A 22162-nucleotide genomic window follows, 5' to 3' on the forward strand; every position below is an offset into this window, starting at 1 on the left:
CTCCTGCCAGGGTGAGCCACTTTAGCGCAGTTAGCCCCAACTACTGCTCAACAGGTAGGTCCAGGTGATGTGTGAACCCCCAGTCCAGAGCCTACTGATCAGCGCAGTCACCTGACTGCAGCAAAGGTGATTTGGTGTCTGAGGTACCTAGCGCCACCGTGCGGCCGGTCCTCGAAGTCTGAGCTGCGGCAGTGTGGGGGTGATCCTGGGAGGGGTAACAGACAAGGTAAAGGAGACTGTCAAAACTACTTGGGATGAGGGAGTCCTCGGTATCTAGACCCTTGTAGGGGCAGGGTGAGAGCCAGTAAAGAGGATTATAACTGGGCCAGAGCTGGTAGCAGAGGCAGGATGATCTCTGTGAGTTCTAAGCCCGTCTGGTCTACAAAGTGAGTTCCAGGCCAACCACGGCTATGTAATGAAACAGAAAAGAAAATCAGGGACTGGAGAGTTTGCTCAGTGGTTAAGAACATTTGTTGCAAGCCGGGCGTTGGTGGCGCACGCCTTTAATCCCAGCTCTCGGGAGGCAGAGGCAGGTGGATCTCTGTGAGTTCGAGGCCAGCCTGGTCTCCAGAGCGAGTGTCAGGATAGGCTCCAAAGCTCCACAGAGAAACCCTGTCTCGAAAAAACCAAAAAAAAAAAAAAAAAAAAAAAAAGAACATTTGTTGCACAGGGAAGGTGGTGGCGCACGCCTTTAATCCCAGCACTCGGGAGTCATCGCGGCCAGCCTGGTCTACAGAGCGCAGAGGATCTGGGTTCAATTCCTAGTACCCACAACACGGTTCACAAATGCTCTAGTTTCAGGATGCACATTATATATATATAATAAATCTTTGAAAAGACTATAAAAAAAAACTGAATTCACACACACACTCCGCTCCCGTCACGCCCGCATTCTAAATTAGCATTTTCGCTCGGCTCCCAGCCCCACACGGGCTCAGGATCGCCGGGCAGTGGCGGCCTCGGGAAGTCAGTTGGGAACTGACCCTCCTAGAAGTCCTCGCCATGCCCCTGCCGGATAAACAGTCGGCCCTGGGAGCTCGGAATCACCCTTCCCGATGCCGAGGCCTGGGGACCCGGAGCATGCGCTGCCCTGGCCTCCGAGCGCCTGGGAGCCACCGCGGCTCTCGCTACTGATGAGCGGCGGCAGTCCCCGCGGCGTGACCCGCGCGCCAAGTCGGGTTTCCCACGGCTGCGGAGGCCGTGGCGAGGCCTCCGGGCCTGCAGAGGGCGCTGTGCGCAGGAGTGGCCAGCTGCCGGGCCTTCCGAGTGTCCAAGACACAGCCGGGTTCCGAGGAGCCCGCGAGCCCGCGCTGCTAAGTCCGCGCGTGGCTTTCCCGTTTTCCGCCTTCGTGGAGCTGAGAGGTTAGGGGAGCCTGCGTGGCGCTCGCCCTGGCAGCCTCTGTGGAGGGTTGGGCCCCCGGGGAGGGAGGGTGGGTGGACTGCAGGGGTAGCGGCTGCTTACTTGCTTGGAGGCTTCAGGCTTTGCGGACAGGAGAGGCCACGGGATCGGATGCCCGGTGTGGGATGTTTCTGCGCGGGAAGGGGGTGGAGGAATGAGGGGCGGTGGAGGGACGTAGGGTTGTATTGTAGCGGAAGGAAGATTTTCCTGTCCAGGGTTCACGGATTTACGTGGAAAGCTGGGCGTGGGTGCTGATGTCATTGACACAACATAGGGAGAGGGCAGCGGAATCCAAAACCGGGAGGTGTGAGTGGGGAGGTGCTGGCGCCAGGAAGTGATGAGTGGGGAGAGAGGCGGGAGTGGGGGGTGTAGGAGGTTGGAAGGGTGGAACCACCAGAGTTGAAGAGATGGGAGTGAAGATAGAGGTCTAAAAGCAAGAGCACTTGTGTGTATTCTGTTCTTGGCAGCTGACCAGAGCTGGAAGCACCCCGGTACAAAAGTGGCATGCTCTTGGCAGGGAGTGTAGCCGAGCAGTCTAGCCTACAGTATGCATCTGTGGGCTAGAGTGGGTGCTTTGGGAGGGGTGTCCCAGGGAGCTGTACTGACCCAGAGTGGTGACCTGACCTTACCTTCCTTCCCTCAGCTACCATGTTCAACCAGCAACTCCAGCAGCAACAGTTGCAGCAGCTGCAGCAGCAGCAGCTCCAGCAGCAGCAGTTGCAGCAACAGCAGCAATTACTGCAGCTCCAACAGCTGCTGCAGCAGTCCCCACCACAGGCCCCCTTGCCCATGCCTGTCAGCCGGTGAGTTTCCCACTTAGGAGAATGGAGGCTAAAGTCTGACACTCTGACCTGTGTTTTACAGACCAGCTCCCAGTAGCTGTTTTCTCTCCCAGGGGCATCCTTGTTTGACTATTAAATGCCATCAGTTCCCATCTTGAAGGGGATCCTTCACCTGCCATAGAGAGGGAGAGAATGGAGGTGAGGGGTCTCCAAGTGGATGGCTTTCCCAACAACCGTCTGATCCCCCTGCTCCCATCACACAGGGGCCTCCCCCAGCAGTCATCCCCGCAACCGCTTCTGAATCTCCAGGCCGCCCATACGGCCTCTCTGCTCAATGGCTCCATGCTGCAAAGAGCTTTGCTACTGCAGCAGTTGCAAGGTATGGCAATTCCCAGCAGTCTGCAGTTTGCTCCACGTCCCACTCAAACTTCCCCACTCACACACAGACTCTGAGAGCATTCATATGGATGGGCCACCAGGGCTCTATGAGTTGAAAGTTCACAAGCTACTCTGCTGAGAACAGTTACCAAGCTACAGCACTGGCTTTTCTGGCTGTGCTCAGCATAGGCCACTGTCATGAAGATCACATGGTATTTGTCCCGAGTCACTCGTCACTCGGCATCCTGCCAGACCTGAGCCTGGGCCTCCATGAATCCCTGTCTTTGGCTTCCAGTGTGAAGCCTATGCCCTTGCCTCAGTTTCCCTGTGTCAGGAGGAATCTCAGCCCTTCTTCAAAGTCCTTCCTGACCACTGATAACCCTAAGGGGAAGTACACCCATAACCCCCCTCTACAAATGAAAACAATGGCAACCTGAGGCCCGGAAGAGGGATCCTGTGCCTGTCGTACAGCACAGGTAGAAGCTAGTTAGATGGCCCTCACTTGACAGCCCTACCAGGACAGCCCTCCAAGCTGACTTTCAGATGATGCTTGGATAATTGGAGAGAGAAAAATCCCATAGTGGGTCACCATGTATGCATATATATGCCACCTTTTCTTTTTCCATTTTAAAAGTCATGCTTGTCATAGTGGAAATAATGTGTTAAAATAGGAAAACAACAGCAACAACAACAAAAAAAACCCAAAGGGGATGGAAAGATAGCTCAGTGGTTGGGAGTTCTTGCTGTTCTTCCAGAGGACCCAAGTTAGGGTGCAGTACTCACACAAGGCAACTCACAATGCCTATAACTCCAGCTCCAGGGGATCTGTCACTTATCTGGCCCCGGAGGCCATCCTCCTATATATGACCTACACACACACATACACATGAATTAAAATTTAAAATAAATACTGAAATAGTCATTGAAAACAAACAAAAAAACCCAGTGGTAGGAAAACGTTCACTCATTTCTGGGAGAGTCACCAACCAGTATTTTGGTATACTTTTAGTTTTTTTTTTTTTTTTTCTCTAGGAAGGAGCTTGGGAAGTTGGATGTGATTACTATGATTAATACAAGAGAGGGTCTAAGTCATGTTTTATTTAATTTTTATTTTGCAGTGCTAGAATTTTTTTGGTTTGTTTGTGTGAGACAGGGTCTTACTCTGTAACCCTGGATGGCCTCGAACTCACTCTGTAGACCAGGCTGGCCTCAAATTTACAGAGATCCACCTGCCACTGCTGTGCTACTTCTGGGATTAAAAGTATATGCTGCTCTATTTGGCCTTGCTTTGAGACAAGATCTCACTCTGTAGCCCAGGCTATCCTGGAACTTAGTGTGGTAGTCAGGGTGGTCTTGAACTCACAGTAGTCTTCCTACCTTGTCCTGCAAGGGCTCAGATTATAAGTGTGAGCTGCCACACCCAGCCAGTATTCTGGTTCAATCAGGATATTTATGATAGTTTTAATTTTTCACTAGAGAGATATGCCCTTATGGAAACCTCAATTATATGTCCTTTCCCCTCCTTCCTCTTTTTCTCTTTCCTATCCTGAATACCATTGGGAGGAACATGACATTTGGGACTGTTTTCTCATATTAGATTCCCAACATAGAATAACTGAGTTGGGGGATGGATGTTTGATGGCTTTTGATAAGTATTGCCAAATTACTTTCCTAAGGACTGGACCAGTTTGCAGTGCCACCAGCCACGTATGACAGTGCCGGCCTCACCATGCCCACGGCAGCATTGGGTATTCTGTGCTTTTTTATATATTCCTATATAAATGTATCTGAACATGTAATTTACTGAGTTGGTTTGCAAAGGCTAAAGCTGTGTCTTGAATGTCTTAATTCACATTTCCACATGCTAGTGCAGCTAAAATATTTTTACACTTATCTATTAAACATTTGCTTTTCATTTTGTGACCTGTCCATGTCCTTTGTCCATTTCTGTTTGAGAGCACTCTGTCTTTCATCTTGTTGTTTATGGGAGCTGGGTGGCTCTCTGCAACCCTGTATATGTCTTTGTTGTACCTGTCTATCAGATGCACTAGTTCATAACTTTGAGTCCTGGGAAACCAGTCTACTCAAGGTCCCAGAGCTAGTGCTGTAGTCTGGGCTTGATCTCAGCTCTCAGCACAACTGACCTGTGCCTTTAAGCCTGTGTTGCCCTGCATTGCCCCTGAATCTCAGCATGGATGCCAGCTACGCTCAGGGCCTTCCCTGGATAAAAGGAGCTGAGACGGAGGGGATGTAGCAGGAAATAAGATGGCTGGTCCTAGGATAGAGGTCTCTATGGACACAGATATCACCGAAGGCCTCCTGAAGTGGAAATAGGAAAGACTTAAAGGGAGGTCTGAAGTTTTCTGGGAACTGGTGGAGTACAACAGCTTCCACAGAGGGGGCAGTATGTACAAAGGCCCAGAGGCAGGGAGATCGAAGGACTGCACAAGGACATGTCCCTAGAGCTCAATGTGAGGCATATAAGGAGGTGGCGGGGCCAGACCTTGCTCTAGAAGGAACTGGCTTCCTTACTGAATGGGGAACTGTAGGAAATTTTGGACAGGGGATGAAGTCAGTTAGCTCTAGAAAGATCCTGGGGAGGGTGAAGTGTCTTCAGGAGAGGGAAAGCCTGGTCTTGGATGTGGAGGGTATGGTTAGGAGGGGTGACAGAGCTAGCGGGTATCCCTCAGAAATCCTGGGCAAGCTACTGCTCTGCTTTGTGTCTGTGTTTTGTCATCTGTATAAACAGCCACATCTGCCCTGGTACTTGGCAGGCTAGAGGGCTGATGCAGTGACAGGAGAGTCTCACACGGGGCTTCCCTCTCATTGATAAAGAGAAGCTTATCGGGGACAAAGTACTGAACAACAGCTTGCTGGTTGTCCTATGGTCCTATGCTGGGTCCCTTGAAGGGCCTTACAGTATGTTTGAGGGCTAGTTGGGGCAGTTCACACACACACAGCTGGAACAGAACCCCCTCATGCCCCTGAGTCCTTTCTCTCTAGAGTCCTTTCTCTCTAGTGCCCACAGCAGGCCCCAACTTGGCTTTACCTTCCCTCTGCTTGGAAATTATCTCTAATATTCCCATGATGCTTTGAGGGACCATGGTGTGACCTCTCTTCTCACCTTTTCTTCCCCACAGGCAACCTCCGTGCTTACAACATGGCAGCCCCAAGTCTAGCAGCGCCCAGCCTTACACCCACCCAGATGGTCACTCCAAATCTACAACAGTTCTTTCCCCAGGCCACCCGCCAGTCCCTGCTGGGCCCTCCTCCTGTTGGGGTCCCAATGAACCCTTCTCAGCTCAGCCACTCAGGGAGGAACTCCCAGAAACAGGCAAGAACCCCCACTTCCACCACCCCCAATCTCAAGGTGAGTAGTGCTTTGGGTGGAGCAGCAGGGGTAGGAGTTAGTGAAGAAGTACCTCAGTGTCACCCTGGCTCTATGTGCCTGGGCTCACCTGGCCTTTGGGCAGGTCATGCTCCCTCTGTTTTGTGCCTCAGTGTCCTTGTCTGTAAAATTAAGGTGGAGGTATCTAGCATCTCCCAAACTTCAAATGCCTCTGTGCCCTTGATGGGACTTTAGCCATACCCAAATACCACTTTGTTATTATTTATGTACTGTTTCTCTCTTAAACAATTTTTTGGGTTTTTTGTTTTGTTTTGTTTTGTTTTTTCAAGAGAAGGTTTCTTTGTGTAGCCTTGTCTGTCCTGGAACTAGCTCTATAGACTAGGCTAGCCTCAAACCCAGAGATCTGCTTGCTTCTGCCTCCCAAGGGCTGGGATTAAAGGTGTGCGCCACCACTGCCTGGCTAAGCAACTTCTTTATTACTTCTTCATTATTATTTATTTTTACATCTGCCTAGGTGGGCATGTGGAGGTCAAAGGACAACTTGTGTGGGTCTGTTTTCTCCTTCCAGCATATGGTCCTACAGACAGAACTCAGGTTATTAATTTTGATGTCAAACGCCTTTACCTGCTGAGACATCTCACTGCTCCTTATTGCTATTTCTCTTTACATCAGCAATGGCTAGTAGAAATAAAATATGAATCATGGATATGAGTTAAAATTTTGATAACCACATTAAAAAGATGACATCCATACCCCAACATTGAGAGGTTGGAGGTGGAAGATTGCTGGGCATTCCAGACCATCCTGAGCTATGTAGACAGACCTTAAAATTTAAAAAGAAGTTAAAGGAACAGATAAAGTTAATTTTACTGCCAGGGGTAGTAATGTACATCTAAAAAATCCCTGCACTCTGGAGATGTGTAGAAGGTTCAGAAATCATCTCTAGCTACATTGTGAGTTCTAGGCCAGCTGTCCAGAACAGGCAAACAAAAATGAGTAAAATAAAGAAAAAATTTACTAACATTTTAATTAATCTAGTATTTTAAAAAGTTACCAGTTTGACCTGTATTGAAAGTAAATAAATAAATGAGCTGAGTGGTGGTGGTACTCACCTTTAATCCCACCACTCAGGAGAAAGAGGCAGGCGGATCTCTGTGAGTTCAAGGCCAGCCTGGTCTACAGATTGAGCTGCAGGACAGCCATGGATACACAGAGAAACCTGGTCTCAAAAAAACCCAAAAATAAATAAGTAAGGTCTCTTGATGATTGTTTGTTTGTTCTTTAAGAGACCAGATCTTACCTTCCAAACTTTAAATACCTCTATGCACCCTATGCTTCCCACCCGATCTCAGATGTCTTGGCTTAAGCGATCCTTTTGCCTCAGCCTCCCAAGTTCCTAAAACTGCCAGTATATTTCACCATGTCCCTTTTTGTTCTTAAACAAACAAACAAACAAACAAAAACCCCACAAAACCCACTAAATATTCAATATCTGTTGTGTCATTAAGCTTCCCACCTTAATTAAAACTCCGAGTTTCAAGTGTTTACCTGAACCTGGCACAGGAAGCTCTGAATGTTACTTTTAAGGTGTGAGGGTGTGGCTCAATGGTAACACACAGGCTTGGGGTGTTAAGAGGCTCTGGATTCTGCAAAAAATAAAGAAGAATTGTATCACTGTCTAAAAGTTTCAAAATTGTGTAATCCTCATACATAGAATAAAAGTAGGGTCCCTGGAGGGCATGGTATTCACACAGCTGCATCTAAAGGGGCCAGCAGCTGCCTGGTGGGTGCAATGGGTCCAGTGGTTCAGAAGACTCTGAGATTTACAGAGGAAAACATGGACATACTTTTGCTTGCACACATGTAGGAGCGCCAGTATGCATGCATACTGCTCTTTCCCTGCATGTCCTTGCAGCTCTTGGCACAAGGTCCACTCCCAGGTGTGTTCTTAGGGCACGAACAACACTCCTTACTTAATTGCTTTGGTCGTTCCACATCTGTAGGAAGGTATTTCCCTCCGGAGAAGGGCTCAGCCTCTACCTTGGGGTTAGGCCTGGCAGGCACACCAGGGTCTTGGCATACCTGTGCTACTGTTTTACATATAGGAAAACTACAACTGACAGACTGGGCAGTTGAGGTGGGCACAGATTCCAGGCTTCCTGGGCAATAGCTGGCAAGTTTCTATGTGGGTAGGTATATGTTTTCACCAGAGGCCTCAGCAGGAGGGAGGGAGGCTATGAGTGGCACCTAGGGGTTCTGTCTTATCTGTGGGTCTTGGGTGTAGGTTGAAGAGATACTAATGCAGCTACACAAAAGCAATTAATTAGGGAATAAGTGAGACCCTGTCTCAATAAACAACAATAACAAAAAACTGGGAAACTCCATTAAAAGGGTCTGGACCTAACCTGTATTTTGGAGCTTCCTGCAAGAAACTCTCAGGCTCCATTTGAAGGCTGGGGGCTTGGCCAGTGAGGATGCATGGAGATAGGCTCTGTGTAGGAGGAAGGCTGGTGGGGGCGTCTAGAAGGGGAAAAGAGAGACAGAGATCCAGGGTATGAAAGTGGGCAGGGGTGGACAGTTCCAGGTTTGGGATTAGGGGAATCCCAAGGCTATGAGGCCCTGGAAGGGTTTAGGCCAAAGGCTTGCTCTGGCTCCTTAGGGAACAGGGAGTGGGAAGTCTAGATGACCAGTGGATCCAAGAGATTTTGTGTGTCACAGCCCAGATTCATATGGCAGTCAGGCAGCTAGATGGGCACCTCAGACAATGACTCTTGAGGTGTTTCGGGTCATCTGTTCTTCAGCTCCTTGAGCAGGAGGGTGTTTGCAAGTGAGGTAGAGGTTACAAAATTCTAAAAAGAAGCAGGACTCTTCTTCCCAGACAGTTCCTCTGGGAGACAGGGAGGACCCCACAGAGGGGTCTGAAGAAGCACAGGAGCTCCAGATGGACACACCTGAAGGTGAGAGACGGATGCTGCTGTCCTGCAAAAGGGACACTGGGACAGGGGAGGTCTTGGTGGCAGGTGAGCCAGGGCTGGCCGTCTCCTGGAACTTGGTTCCCTCACTTGTCTCTACTGCAGACCAAGATTTGCTAGTCTGCCCAAATGGCATGGCGAATGAGACCCCAGTGCCTGAGCCTGAGACCTTTGAGGCGTCGGAACCACCAGCCAAGAGGTCAAAAAGGTGAGTGATACTGGCCACATACTGGGGCTCAGGCCTGGAGCTTACTCCTGTAAAGTTAGGCCTTGGCCTCTCACTTTGGGTGTGTGTGTGTGTGTGTGTGTGTGTGTGTGAGAGAGAGAGAGAGAGAGACAGAGAAAGACAGAGAGAGACAGAGAGAGACAGAGAGAGAGAGAGAGACCAGGGTCGGCAGCTACGAGGGAACAGGGCTTTGTAGAGTCCATGGGTGACCTGGTTTATAGAGTTAATTCAAAACATGTTACAAGGTGGAAAGTCAATGCCTCTGAGTTTATTTAGGTGAAAGAGGCCTGGATAGCTTTCAAACGTCCCTGATCCCCCATTGTAAGTAGAGCTGGGGTTAGGAACTGGGGTCATAGAGCTCTTGAAAGATGCAGCTTTGATCTTTTTTGATTTGCCTGTTTATTTTTTTGAGACAGCCTTAGCTGACCCAGAACTCCCTATGTAGACTAGGTTGCCCTCCAATTCTTAAGAAATCCCCTCTGTCTCTGCCTCCCTAGGGCTAGGATCAAAAGCGTGAACCACCACCACCATGCCTGTTGTTTTCATTATCTTTGGATCTTTCCTAGCTCAGAGGAGTCCACAGAGAAAGGGCCTACAGGGCAGCCACAAGCAAAAGTCCAGCCCCAGATCCAGATGACAGCACCAAAGCAAACACAGACCCCAGATCAGCTGCCTGAGCCACCAGAAGCCCAAGTCCTGCCACATTTCCAGCCACAAGTTCTGCAGATCCAGGCCCAGGTGCAGCCAAGGCTGCAGAAGCAGGCACAGACACAGACCTCTCCAGAGCACTTAGCATCACAGCAGAGTCAGGTACAGCCACAGGTGCATCCACAGCCGCAGAAGCAGGCCCAACCACAGACACAGCCACAGGTACCCGCCCAAGCACAGCCACAGGAGCAGCCTTCAGGACAGATGCAGGAACAGACATCAGAGAAGACCCAGGACCAGCCTCAGACCTGGCCACAGGGGTCAGCTCCCCCACCAGAGCAAGCGTCAGTTCTGGCCTGTGCCACAGAACCGCAACCGTCACCTGGTGCTGCAGAAGCTGGGGGAGGTGAGTGAGTGTGTGGGCTCCTGGCCAGATCCAGCCCTGCCCAACCCTTCTTTCTCCACCTGGCACTGTCTGGCCTTGACTGGGGACAGGGTTGGGCCCAGAGTTCAGATCTGGGACCATCCATCTTGGACTTCGGGGTCATAGCTGTGGATAGAGAAGCCAGCTCTCATAGATCTAGATCTTGGACCCCAATTTGTAGACACACTCTGGGAAAGGAACACGTCTCTTGTTTCAGAACCAGAGGAGGTCTTGCCAGAGCCAGCAGGTGCCCAAAGCAATGAAGACAAGAGCCAGGAGGCATCCACTGATGGCCTGGACGTGGGAGAGTGTGAAAAGAGAGCAAGAGAGATGCTTGGGGTACGTAGAAGCCTGCACGTGGTGGTGGCCTAAGGATTCCTGTGTCCCCTTTGTGAGGAGGACAGCAGCCTTGTGCCTGGCTGCATGGATGAGCCACATAGTAGTTCCTCTGCTCTTGTGTCCTTTTTTCTTAAGATCTGGATGTGCTTTTGGTGATAAGAATCTTTTCTGGTCTGGCCACTCCACGCTAGAGCTCCCAATCCCAAATGTGGTGATGTCATTTTAGTGCAAAGAGTATCTTAGCAAAAGCCTCGTTGTGGACCTCAGGTCCCAACTCTACCTTATAACTAAACTTTCAGCCAGTCTCTTTTCTTCCTTGGGTCTCAGTTTCACATCCATTATGTGAGGGGTGGCATGGAGTGGACTTTAGAATTAGGCAGAGCTGGGTTAGGAGTGGTGGTGCACATCTAAAACCAGCCCTTGGGAGGCGGAGGCAGAGGCAGGATGATCTGTGGGAGTTTCGGGCCAGCTTGGTTTACACAGTGACAGGCACTGACTCGCATGCACAAGCGTGCACGTGCACGCACACACACACACACACACACACACACACACACACACACAGGCTCGTATGCTCACTTTCACACGGGCGTGCACACATTCCATCTAGGTTCAAATCCTGGCTACCGTAGTTTCTGTGTGGTTTGGGCAGTCAGTTTCTTGTCAGGGCTAGCACACCATCGACACCCAGATGGTAGACTCTTGCCTCTGAATCTACTGTAGACATGGGGGGCCGGGGGCTCCCTGAAGGTCACCATCCTGCAGAGCAGCGACAGCCGGGCTTTCAACACCACACCCCTCACGTCTGGTCCTCGCCCTGGGGACTCCACCTCTGCTGCCGCTGCCCTCGCCAGCACACACTCCAAGCAGACCCTTCAGTTCTTCTGCTACATCTGCAAGGCCGGCTGCAGCAGCCAGCAGGTACTCAGGGCTGGGGAGCAGGGGCGGGCTTGCCTTCTCTACACTTCCCAGTGACTGTCCATCTGTTTAGACATATTTCCTAATCAGCTGACAGAGCAGGTTTTTAGGGCCAAGGAAAACTTGGTTCAAATCTGACTGACCATCGAGGTCTCCAGAAGTAAATTCAACTCTTGTGTCCTTCCCTCTTGTGTTCAGTGCATATAGCCAAGAACTTACCTCACTGCGTCTTAGGGCTCAGCACTTGACATTGAAGCTCTGGGCCCAGGTCTGGCCCAAGCAAGTGCATCATTAAAAACAATAGTCTTAGCTGGGCTGATTCTAGTCACTTGGGAAGCTGAGGCAGGAATGTAGGAGAAGCTGTAGCCACGCCTTCTTAGGGGCTGGCTACAAGAGTACCTGAGGGCTTGTGAGGGCGTGGTCAGAGTGAGTAGGGGGACTGCGTTTTCGGTTTCGGTTTCTCTTTTGCTTCTTGCTGTACAGACTACCACCGGCTGGCTGGTTCGCTCTGTAAGTAAGGCTTTTCCCTATTAAATACCCTTATATTTCTACCTGACTCCGTATTGGTAATTTCTTACTATACAGGAAGATCATGAGTTTAAGGGCAACTTGGTCAACTTGGCAAGAGAGCCTGTCTCAAAATAAAAAAAATAAAGTATAATTAGGATATAGTTCTGCCTTGCTTAACATGTGAGGAGAAAAAGAAATAAATGAATAGTAGTGTTGGCTGGGACTGTCAGGGCTCCCTGCAGCTGCTCCTACCTGCCTGGGAGGTTGAAATGGGACATGTAAGCACATGCTCGACCTGGGCAATATAGCTAGAACTCAATATCTATCTTTAAATTAACAAAACAAAACTTTTTAATGTTTATTTTTATTTATGTGTATGAGTATTGTGCCCATATGTCAATCTCTGCATCACATGAGTCCAGTGCCCTCAGAAGAGGACATCGGATCCCCTGCAACTTGAGTTACACATGGTTGTGAACTACCATGTGGTTTCTGGGGACCAAACCCAGGTCCTCAGGAAGAGCAGCCAGTACTCTTCACCTCTGAGCCATTTCTCCACCCCACCCCACCCCCCAGTTTTTTTTTAATGCTTTTACTTATTTCCAATAGCCATTGTTACTTGTGACAGTGGTCCTTATCTGAGCATGACCATTTAGAGCCATGTCTCTTATTATTGAAGCACTCCTGGAAATGGATGTGTATTCCCATCCCTGCCATGGCCCACACTGAGCTTTGTAAAACAAAGCCTGTTATGGTGGCACATGCTGGCAGGACCTTCGGGAGAAACAGTCAGGAGGATCAGAGATGCAGGGCAGCTGTGATGCTTGGAGTTGTCCTCCCTATGGCTGTGGCTCATGGCCACCTCTGGTTCCTTCATGCTGCAGGAGTTTCAGGACCACATGTCAGACGCTCAGCACCAACAGCGGCTTGGGGAAATGCAGCACTCGAGCCAGACCTGCCTGCTGTCCCTGCTGCCCATGCCTCGAGACATCCTGGAGAGAGAGACAGAGTAAGGAGAGGCTGGCAGAGGCTCATGTTGTAGGGCAGGAAGCCTCACAGGCCAGGCCCTTAGTATACTGTCTTTGAGGTCTGCCCAGGGATTAAGCATTGCTCTGCATGCCATTGATTCTGTAAGCTTGGGCCCCAGTTTCCCCTATCCATAAAGCGGCCTGATTAGGGGTGTAGTGACAGCATCCCAAGGGTCCTTCCAGGTAAGACTAGTGTGACCCCCCTGTGGTCAGGGGGGTTATGGCACAGAGCCCTGCTCCTTTGGTCTGTGTGCTGGCCCCAACCACAGAATCACAATGGCAAGGATCAGGTCATCTTGTGCCCTGGGGTTAGACCTTGAATCTTGAATGCTCCTTCCATTTTCCTTCCGTTGTCACAGGGGATGTGGTTGGTCTGAAATGTCCACCCTGGAGTCTGGAACTAGCACTTGGAGTGACAAGGCTGGGTGGGAAGCTATAGGAGCTGCCTGGCCCCAGTGGGGTGTCACAAGCCTGCAGGGCTGGGAAATGTTGTTGGAGAAAGTGAACCATATAGACTTGGGACCTGGAAGATAAGGGCTGTATCTCCTGGGACGGCTGCCTCTGTGGTTGCCAGAGTGCCCAGCTTTTCAGGAGAATCCAGGAACCTGGCTAACTTAGGAGTGTCAACAACAAAGCCAGCTGTGGTGACCCGCACCTGTGATCCCAGCACTTGGGAGGCTGAGGCAGTAGGATCAAGAGGTTTTTATTGTTGGTGGTGGTTTTTCAAGACAAGGTTTCTCTGTGTAGACCAGGCTCTCCTGGAACTCACAGAGATCCGCCTGCCTCTGCCTCCCAAGTGCTGGGATTAAAGGTGTGAGCCACCATGGCCAGCTAAGATCAAGAGTTTAAAGCCAGCTGCGTAGTGAGATCTCAGAGTTGACTTACTTAGAATTACAGTAAACGCTGTTGAAGACAAATGAAAGCCTTTCTCAGGCTGGACAGTGTCTGAGTCAATGGTTGGGGGGTTCCACTGAGGATGAGGAGACAGCAGAGACTCACAGTTGCTCAGCTTTTTGCCTGTTGGACAGAGAGCACATGTCTGTTAGCTCTCATTCAGAGGAGTCAGGAATCGCTGTTCTTTCCTTCATCTTTTTGATGCTGTGACTAGAAGCCTGGCCCCTCAAGAAGGCACCGTAGGCTGGCCCATACCCTCGCTTCCAAACTGCATTACATCTCGGGGGCACTCTAGGAGAGTATAGCATCATGCCCTGCTTGTTTTTATTGTCATCATTCAGAGAGCCTCCTCCAAAACGCTGGTGCAACACCTGCCAGGTGTACTACATGGGAGACCTGATCCAGCACCGCAGGACACAGGAACACAAGGTGCGAGAGCCACTCACATGCTGAAAAGGCACCCATGAGTGCCACAGCCAAGCCAGATGGGGGAGGTGGTCCAGGGTGGGAGTGCGAGGTAAAGTCTCTTTGTCTCCATGTGACTGTCATTCATTCGGCTTCTGGTGAGTCAGTCATGTTCCTCTTTGGGCTTTACTTTGCCCATCTGTTGAGTGTAGGTACTAGCTCACCCTGCTATTCAGCCACTAGCCTACTGGGATGTCTTTAGTGGCTATCATCCCTCCTATCCTGTGTTGCCGCCTACCATCCCACATACTGAAGAAAAGTGATTTTGTATGTCCCGTTGCGGGGGCGGAGCTGAGCTGGGCCCGCAGGTTTGACAGGTGAGGTCTCATTGGGCCACTATAGGTAGCTTGTATCTGGGGGGGAATGCTACAATGTACCTCATAGCCTGCCTTCCTTTCCCCAGATCGCCAAACAATCCCTGAGACCCTTCTGCACCATATGCAACCGTTATTTCAAGACCCCTCGAAAGTTTGTGGAGCATGTGAAGTCCCAGGGACACAAAGATAAGGCCAAGGAGGTAACTCCCCACCGCCACCCCTGCACCTGAGTATAGCATGAAGCTTCCCCCCCCCCCATCATAGAGCAGGTAGAGGACCTAGAACCCTCAGCAGTGTGGTACCTCAGCTGCCCATAGCTGACCTAGGCCCCTTGCCCGTGCCTTGGGCAGCTGAAGACACTTGAAAAGGAAACAACCAGCCCAGAGGAGGACCACTTCATCACAGTGGATGCTGTTGGTTGCTTTGAGAGTGATCAAGAAGAAGATGAAGAGGATGAGGAAGAGGAAGAGATTGAGGCTGAGGAGGAATTCTGCAAGCAGGTATGTGGGGTGGGCTGTTCGAGGCTGCTGGAGCCAGAGGGGCTTTCCTGCTCCTTGAGGGATGCAGACACTGCTGGCATTTATAGGCACTAAATGCATGACACAGTTATGGGCTGTGTCACATGGCCATGGAAATAGGCACAGGGGTGGCTATTAAGTGACAGGTGAAGTTTGCAAGGGCTTTAGGGCTGGCTGAGATACTGACTGTGTTGGGAAGGGAGGGCAGAGGGAACGGTGTTTAGCCAGACGCAGAAGGCATGCTATAGCAGACTGTCTGCAGTCCTGTGAGGCTTTGTATAAGATTTTCATGCTTTTTCTGGACAAAGTAAAAGAAATGCAGGTGGATTAGGGGTAGGGAGGGGAAGGCAGAGGACTAGGAACTATAGCCCAGTGGTAGAGTGCTTGCCTAGCATGTGCAAAACCCTAGATTCACTCTCCAGTAGAAGGGGGAGGGGGCAATAGAGGCTCCAGCACGAAGGAGGCTTAAGCAGGAAAATTGAGAGCTCTATCATGGACTATATACCAAGACCCTGACTGGGGGGAGGGGGGCAGGAAGGACAGTGGTGAAAAGCTATGCTGTTCTCCCAGGGGACCTGGGCTCAATTCCCCACACCCATGTCAGGTTGCTCATAAATGCCTTTGTCTCCAGTTCTGGAGATTTGACAAGTACTAGCCTTGGGTACACACACCCCCACACACTCAAATGCATTAAAAAAGCAGCCTAAGAAAGGAAGGGGTATTTTGGCTCGGAAGAAGGAGCTAACTGAAACCCACAACATAGTCAGGGCCCGCGTGTACCACAGCTTAGAGAAGGCCACCCTCAACGAGCTGTAAGCCAAGGGGATGGCTTATGCTCTGGAGACTTAAGGGCACACTGCAGGCCCCTGACATGTGTTTGGGTGGGGCCTGAGGCACCATATCTGAGCCTTCATTCCCTCTCCAGGTGAGATCAAGAGATACATCTTTAGAGGAATGGAAGGGCCCAGAGACTTACAGCCCCAACACGGCATATGGTAAGACCCCAAGCTAAGCCCTCCAATCTCAGTCACAGCTCTCCAGTCAGGCAGCCCAACCCTGGTGCTTTTCTCTTCTCCCACCTAGAGAAGGTGTGTCACCCAGCTGTTTAGGGGGACCTGAGTATGCAGCCCCTGCTGTCTGTCCCTCAGGTGTGGACTTCCTGGTGCCCGTGATGGGCTATGTCTGCCGTGTCTGTCACAAGTTCTATGACAGTAACTCAGGATTACGGCTCTCTCACTGCAAGTCCCTGGCCCACTTTGAGAACCTGCAGGTGAGTGTCCATCTGACTGTCCTGCCCAGGGACACAACCTCTGTTCAAACTGGCATACTCCCACAGCAGGGAGAGATCTAGGCTTGGCTCTTTGGTTATGTCCTTTGTGTGTGTGTGCGCGTGTGTGTGTTGGGGGTCTGGGTGGGGGTGACTCCAGAGCCTAGAGAGGCTAAGAGCTTCACATAGGGTCACACAACAGATGATTACTGTTTTGGCCCAAGTTGGGAAGCTGCCAGCCAGGAGTGCCTGTAGGCTGCACCTAACTTGAAAACTTTTGTATCCAGAAATACAAAGCAGCCAAGAACCCCAGCCCTGCCACCAGGCCCATGAGCCGCAGGTGTGCGATCAACGCCCGAAATGCTTTGACTGCGCTGTTCACCTCTAGCAGCGGCAGTGGCCGCCCACTCAGCCAGCCCAGTACCCAGGACACAGCGAAAATACCGAGCAAGGTGAAGCCTGGATTCCCCAGCCCCCCTCTTCCCCTTCGGCGCTCAACTCGCCTCAAAACCTGATAGAGGGCGCTGTGGCCACCTAGCCTGACTGGGTCCCAATCTGTTGATGCTTCCTAGGTGTCTCTGTGGAAAAGTTCACATGGTTGGTGTTTTTACCCAAAATTCAATAAAGTGTTGTCTGGCTTTGCAGTCCCCACCAGCACTGTGTCGGGGTGGGTATGGGGAGGGCACCTAGTCTCTCTGGACACAGTGTGGTGGAGGACCAGGGAAGCCAAAATCAGGCTCCCTGAGATGCAGGGTCTCTGGGATAGGACTACAAGGCACTGATCTTCTCTGAGCCTCAGTTTTCCTCTTAGTGTATCGTGGTTAGAAAGGCAACTTGAGAGAAAATCCTTATGGCTGGTGACCCTAGCAGATGGCCTTGTTCCTATTCCCAAGTTGCAGATAAACTGAGGCCTTAGCAGGGTCATGTGACTTGCCAAAAGTCAGACTGGCAAACAGAAAGGACTTCACCCTAGGTGTAAAATCTTGGTCCTTGTGTTGGTCTCTGTACAGCTGCACCTTACAAAAGCCAGTCAGACGTGGAGTTAGGATTGAGGGGGCGGTGGTCCTTGCTGCTGAGGGTTAGCTCTTGGTTTGCCAAGAGAGCACAGCCTCCTAATCTGGAGTCAGATGAGTAGGTGAAGGAGCCCAGCCTTAGCCCTGTTGTTCTCTCATTTAAAGAAATGACCCTTAGAGGTAAGACAGCCTGGCTTTTAGTGCCAGCTGGGAAGACTATAGCTAGAGTGGAAGCTGCCAAGGTTTGCCATCAGATCCTAGGGGTGTTTATCATGGTGAAAGGCCCTAGTGCCCAAAGAGACTGAATGTATCCAATAGTCACACAGTGTGTCTGTCTCAGCCAGGCGGGGAAGCAGCTGCTACATACCAGGTAGGGAGGAAGCTCTGGCCTTGCCTGTATCCCCTGGATCAGAAATGAACTGTGACTAAGAACCCCAGCCCTGTCACATAGCCCTCCAGTGGCTAATGGTGTCCTTTTCCTGGCACAAAGAGATGAGAGAGGGGCAATGGTGTGGGAGGCCTCTTTAATATGGACACTATATCCTGGGTGGAGGGGAAAGAGACTGGAGCTGGGCAGGCAGACAAGTGAATGAGTTGTAGGACCACGCCTGGCTCCAGAAGGGATGATGGGCAGTGGGGCCTGGTCCAGGCTGGTAGACCCACTGGGGGATCTGAAGGCCAGTACCTGAGATGGAGTCTAAGCCAGGTAGCATCTACCCAGGCCAGAACATGGCCTAGAGAGGCAAGGGTGGGGCCCGGTTGGGGGCTCCTGGCACCTAGGGGCTGGCATCACTGGGGGCCTCCCCAAGCTGTTGCTGGAATTCCAGTCGTGTCTGTCGGTTGGACTCCAGCAATTCCTGGAGGCGGGCATGGAGGTGGTCGTTCTTCTCCTCCAGGTGGTCCAGACAAGAATTGATCTGATCCAACATGGAGTTGATGGCAGCATACTCTGGGAGGAGGGAAAAGACAAAGGAAAGGTCCAGTGTCTCCTTAGGGCTGACAGACACAGTGCACCCAGTGTCCCAGCTCACCCTTGAGAGGAAAGGTCCAGTGTCTCCTTAGGGCTGACAGACAAGTGCACCCAATGTCCCAGCTCACAACTTTCTTATTCTCAGTGTCATCATGCAGGAAATTAACAGGTACTACAAGAGGCAAAGTGTCAAATCATCTTTAGCACATCTTTTTTGTAGGGTTAGTGTGGTGCTGGGGCAATCTGCCAGTGTCCTGGCTGGTGGCCCTATCATATGCCAAGCTTCCTCTGTGTTTCCTTCCACAGCTACCTAGAAGTCAGAACCCAGGTTCCAGAGCTGGGCAGTCAAAGGCTCTGTGCTAGGCATGTGACCTCCAGCCCTTTTGTGGCTCTCTCTGCCTTCCCAATAGTGCCCCGCAGCTTCTGGGCCCTGAAGCAGACCCAGCCCCTACTTCCCTCTTGATCCCCATCTCCCCTCCTACCTGCTCAGCCTATCTCGGGTCCTCTGAATACACTGGGTGCCCTGCTTGTCTTTCCCTCTGGGATGAATTCCACTTATTTCAAGTTTTGGTATGGATATCACCAAGGCCGTCCCACCCTGGATCAGGCCTTTGTCCTGGTCCTCTAGACACCACCTTCCACAGTTTTCCCATCAGGAGTCACTACTGTGACTATCTGGGTGCTGGCCTGTACTCAACCTCACACTCAACTAGAAAGATCTGGGAGAGGTGACGGGTCTTGTGTTCTCTGCTGTTTCCCCAGTGCCCTCGACAACACAGATAAGTACTTACTGAATGAATGAGTGAATGGATGAATGAATGAAGCTCTGACTTTCCAGTCCCTGCTCTTGCTCAACTGTCTACCATCTAGAATTCATCGACAACAGCCCTTCAAGGACCAGCTCAAAATACCTCCTCCTTGGAGTCTTCCCCCCTCTGAGAAGTCTTTCCTATTTTCCTCTACATCAGCTTCTGACATGCCTCTTGGCAATGCTATGTCCTTTAGGACCCAAGGTCTGGGTCTGTGCCCACTGCGGGACACAGTTCTGAGCCAGCCCATGACTCAGAAACACTTAGCTGCCAGCTTGGGACCAGTGGGGAAGTAGCTGGTGGATTTAAGAAAAAGGCCCAGGGAGGGTGTCTGGGATATGATTGCAAACGTGCCTGCCTTTGGGGGATGGTTCCCAGAGAAGGCATCCCTCAAGGAGGATAGAGCCTCTGAAGACTGCTGGGTCTTAAAGTCCATCCCTCATGGCACAGATTGAGAAACTGAAGCCTAAGAAAGAAGGAACCAGAACAGCTTCTCATAGCTACTTGGTGACAGGGCCAAAACTCAGACCTGAAGGTCAGAGACCCTTAGGTTTTAGTTCCAGATCTGCTGTACCCCAGCAACTCCTTATTGCAGTAGGGAACACCGAGGTAGGGTTCCAGTGCACCAAGAGCTCAGTTGGGGTCTGGCCACAGCAAGAATTTAATGCATAGCTGTTATGATCCATCCTTCCACGTCTTGCAGGCTAGCAGAGCGGTGAGGTGAGAAGCGGTGTCTCCAGACTAGGCTTCATCTATGTCAAGAGTACCTCCCAACCATTGCTCCTGTCCTGGGTCAGATAGCCTCCTCCCTCTGTCTACTCAGTGTTACACTGCCCCCTCACCAGGTCCCCTCATGATGTCCCCACCATGGCTGCCCACTGTAAGCCTAATGACCCAACCTGCCTCCAGTTGGAAGGCAGCCTTCATTAAGAGCAGAACCTGGGTGATGAAAATATTCTAAAACTGTTGTGATAATGGATATGCTGTGAATATATGAAAGTCTGCAGAACTGTACTGTTTAAATGGTAAACTCTATTGTGTGACATACAGCTCAATAAAGCTTTTATAACAGAACAAAAGCATACTCCATTCTTACTGCACAAGTCCTGCCCACTGGGTAAGGACCAGACTTGAAATGTGTGTGTGTGTGTGTGTGTGTGTGTGTGTGTGTGTGTGTGTGTGTGTGACTATCTATCCACTTTCAGAAGGAACTTGTATGCTGGAACAAATGGGAACAGTCATCCCATTTTCCCTTTAATCCAGACACATCTCCAAACAGTAGACACCAATGTACCCGATATTGCAGATGGGAAAACTGAGGCTCCAAAACGTGCAAAGGGAGTCTGTGGACTGACCCTTCCCCTGAAGTCCTTCCGCAGTGCTGTGCGCCCAACACAGTCCTTGGTAAGCGGGTCACACCAGCAAAGCCAGGTGGCTGGGTGCTGACTCAGCATATGGGGCGCCCACCAGGCCAACACCTGCAGGGCCAAGCAGAACCTGCTCCCCTTCAGCGAAGAAAGTGGCTGAAACAAATCCCAAACCGATAAAGCGTGTCTGAAGCCGCCTCAGTTTCCCCATATGTAACCTGGGCTGCTTAGCGACAGTTCCCCAGTATTGCGGCGTCCAGGGATGCGTTCACTAGTGCTCGCCATTGCCTCCGAGGTGGCTGTGGGGACAACTCCAGAACCACCCAGGGGAGGGGTGGGACGGCTCTTCAGTCCCTTACACAGCCTCCATCCCGGCCCCATTCCAGGACAGCACCCCGAGCAAAGCAGAGGTCACTTCAGCAGCACCCTCCCTCGCCCAGGTCACCTGCTTCCCCGAAGCTGTCATTCTCGCCTTCCGCGCCCGCATCCGCCGGCATGCCTAGGTCCCCGTTGGGGCCCGACATTGCGGGCTCGGGCGCCGCAGAGGCCACGGAAAGATGAAACTCAGCGACCGCCGCGCGGAAAGCGGGAGCTAGGCGGAAGGTGCAAGCAGCTGATGGAACGCCGTGCCGGAAGGGTGGAACGCAGCGGCGCACCGGGGCCGCCCAGAGCCCCGCCCAGAACCCCGCCCCGAATCCTCTCAAACCACGCCCTCAAGCAGGGCTCCGCTCCCGTCCGCTCTCGGGCTCCTCCTCTCGCTTCCGAACGGCGTCCCTCTCCGCTCCTGTCCCCCACCCGGCGATCAACGGAGCGAGCCAGGCAGTAAAGACCCTGGCCCGCTAGAGCTTGAGACTTCTATTTGATTCCGTCCTGCTGTTTCCGCTCCTCTGCGTGGTCAGAATCAGACAGGCGGTTTCAAAGGCTGCCTAGAGAACTCTGTTCTCAGCACCGCTCCTCCCCAGTCCCCGGGAATCCGCATTCTTCCCATCTCCCTGAGGTGCAGCCTAGATTACCCACGACCTCGTCCTATCTTGGCCAGTCTTGTTCCCATCACTTCTCTTAAGGCTCTCAAAGGCTACACTTAACGGGTGGAGATCAGACCAAATTCCAGCCTGGATAGTAGATATAGACCCAATGTGTTTGACCCGTGCCAACAAACAGGGAGGACATGCATTGGAGAGGAGTGTGAGGTCCTTCTCAAGGACTATGTCACTTTCCCAGTATGGAAAGGGTTTGCTGTATCCTGCTGTAGGTGCCCTCGGGGCCACGGAAAGTCTGTGCTAAGTGGCCCTGCTTGACACTGTCCATCAGAGAAGGCTTCATGATAAAGCCCTGCTTGGGGCATTCCCCACTCCACGCACTGGGTGGGAAAAGGCGGCCCATACAAAGTCACCAGCCAAAATCACTTGTAGATTGCACTCAGAAGTGTAATCCTGAGTCCAGCTCAGAGTCAGGGTGGTGTCTCAGGGAAGCTCACTTACCAGGACTCCTCTATCTGTAATAGCCAGGAGACCCCTTGGCACCAGCAGCTTGTTCCTGGTGTCACCTGGCTAGTCCTGAGTGCAGGCT

At 51.4% G+C, this 22162-nt stretch overlaps 2 protein-coding genes across 11 annotated transcripts; one reads left to right on the plus strand and one right to left on the minus strand.

The window, feature by feature from the left end:
* The first annotated feature begins 1243 nt into the window (after positions 1-1243).
* Positions 1244-20284, plus strand: Ciz1 (CDKN1A interacting zinc finger protein 1). 9 transcript variants are annotated; one of them, XM_035446410.1, is made up of 18 exons: positions 1244-1362; positions 2043-2202; positions 2445-2560; positions 4236-4307; positions 5700-5929; positions 8772-8865; positions 8986-9088; positions 9673-10160; positions 10396-10517; positions 11241-11438; positions 12830-12954; positions 14209-14296; positions 14736-14849; positions 15000-15149; positions 16093-16162; positions 16316-16437; positions 16722-16886; positions 19930-20284. In XM_035446410.1, the coding sequence occupies exons 2-18, from the start codon at positions 2048-2050 to the stop codon at positions 19948-19950; spliced, it is 2433 nt and encodes an 810-aa protein (XP_035302301.1). In that variant the 5' UTR covers positions 1244-1362; positions 2043-2047; the 3' UTR covers positions 19951-20284. The 9 variants fall into 9 exon arrangements, with proteins under 9 accessions (XP_035302301.1, XP_027279614.1, XP_027279615.1 ...); XM_027423813.2 differs by lacking the exon at positions 19930-20284 and having other exon boundaries at positions 16722-17088; XM_027423814.2 differs by lacking the exon at positions 19930-20284 and having other exon boundaries at positions 8787-8865; positions 16722-17088.
* CUNH9orf16 (chromosome unknown C9orf16 homolog) lies at positions 17953-21228 on the minus strand. Of its 2 annotated transcripts, XM_027423816.2 has the most exons (3): positions 21039-21228; positions 18479-18589; positions 17953-18396 (listed from the first exon to the last, which is right to left on the minus strand). In XM_027423816.2, the coding sequence occupies exons 1-3, from the start codon at positions 21115-21117 to the stop codon at positions 18224-18226; spliced, it is 363 nt and encodes a 120-aa protein (XP_027279617.1). In that variant the 5' UTR covers positions 21118-21228; the 3' UTR covers positions 17953-18223. The 2 variants fall into 2 exon arrangements, with proteins under 2 accessions (XP_027279617.1, XP_027279618.1); XM_027423817.2 differs by lacking the exon at positions 18479-18589 and having other exon boundaries at positions 21039-21226.
* Positions 21229-22162: the final 934 nt, after the last annotated feature.

Source organism: Cricetulus griseus, chromosome 6 (genome assembly GCF_003668045.3).
Source record: "Cricetulus griseus strain 17A/GY chromosome 6, alternate assembly CriGri-PICRH-1.0, whole genome shotgun sequence".
Taxonomy (NCBI): Eukaryota; Metazoa; Chordata; class Mammalia; order Rodentia; family Cricetidae; genus Cricetulus; species Cricetulus griseus.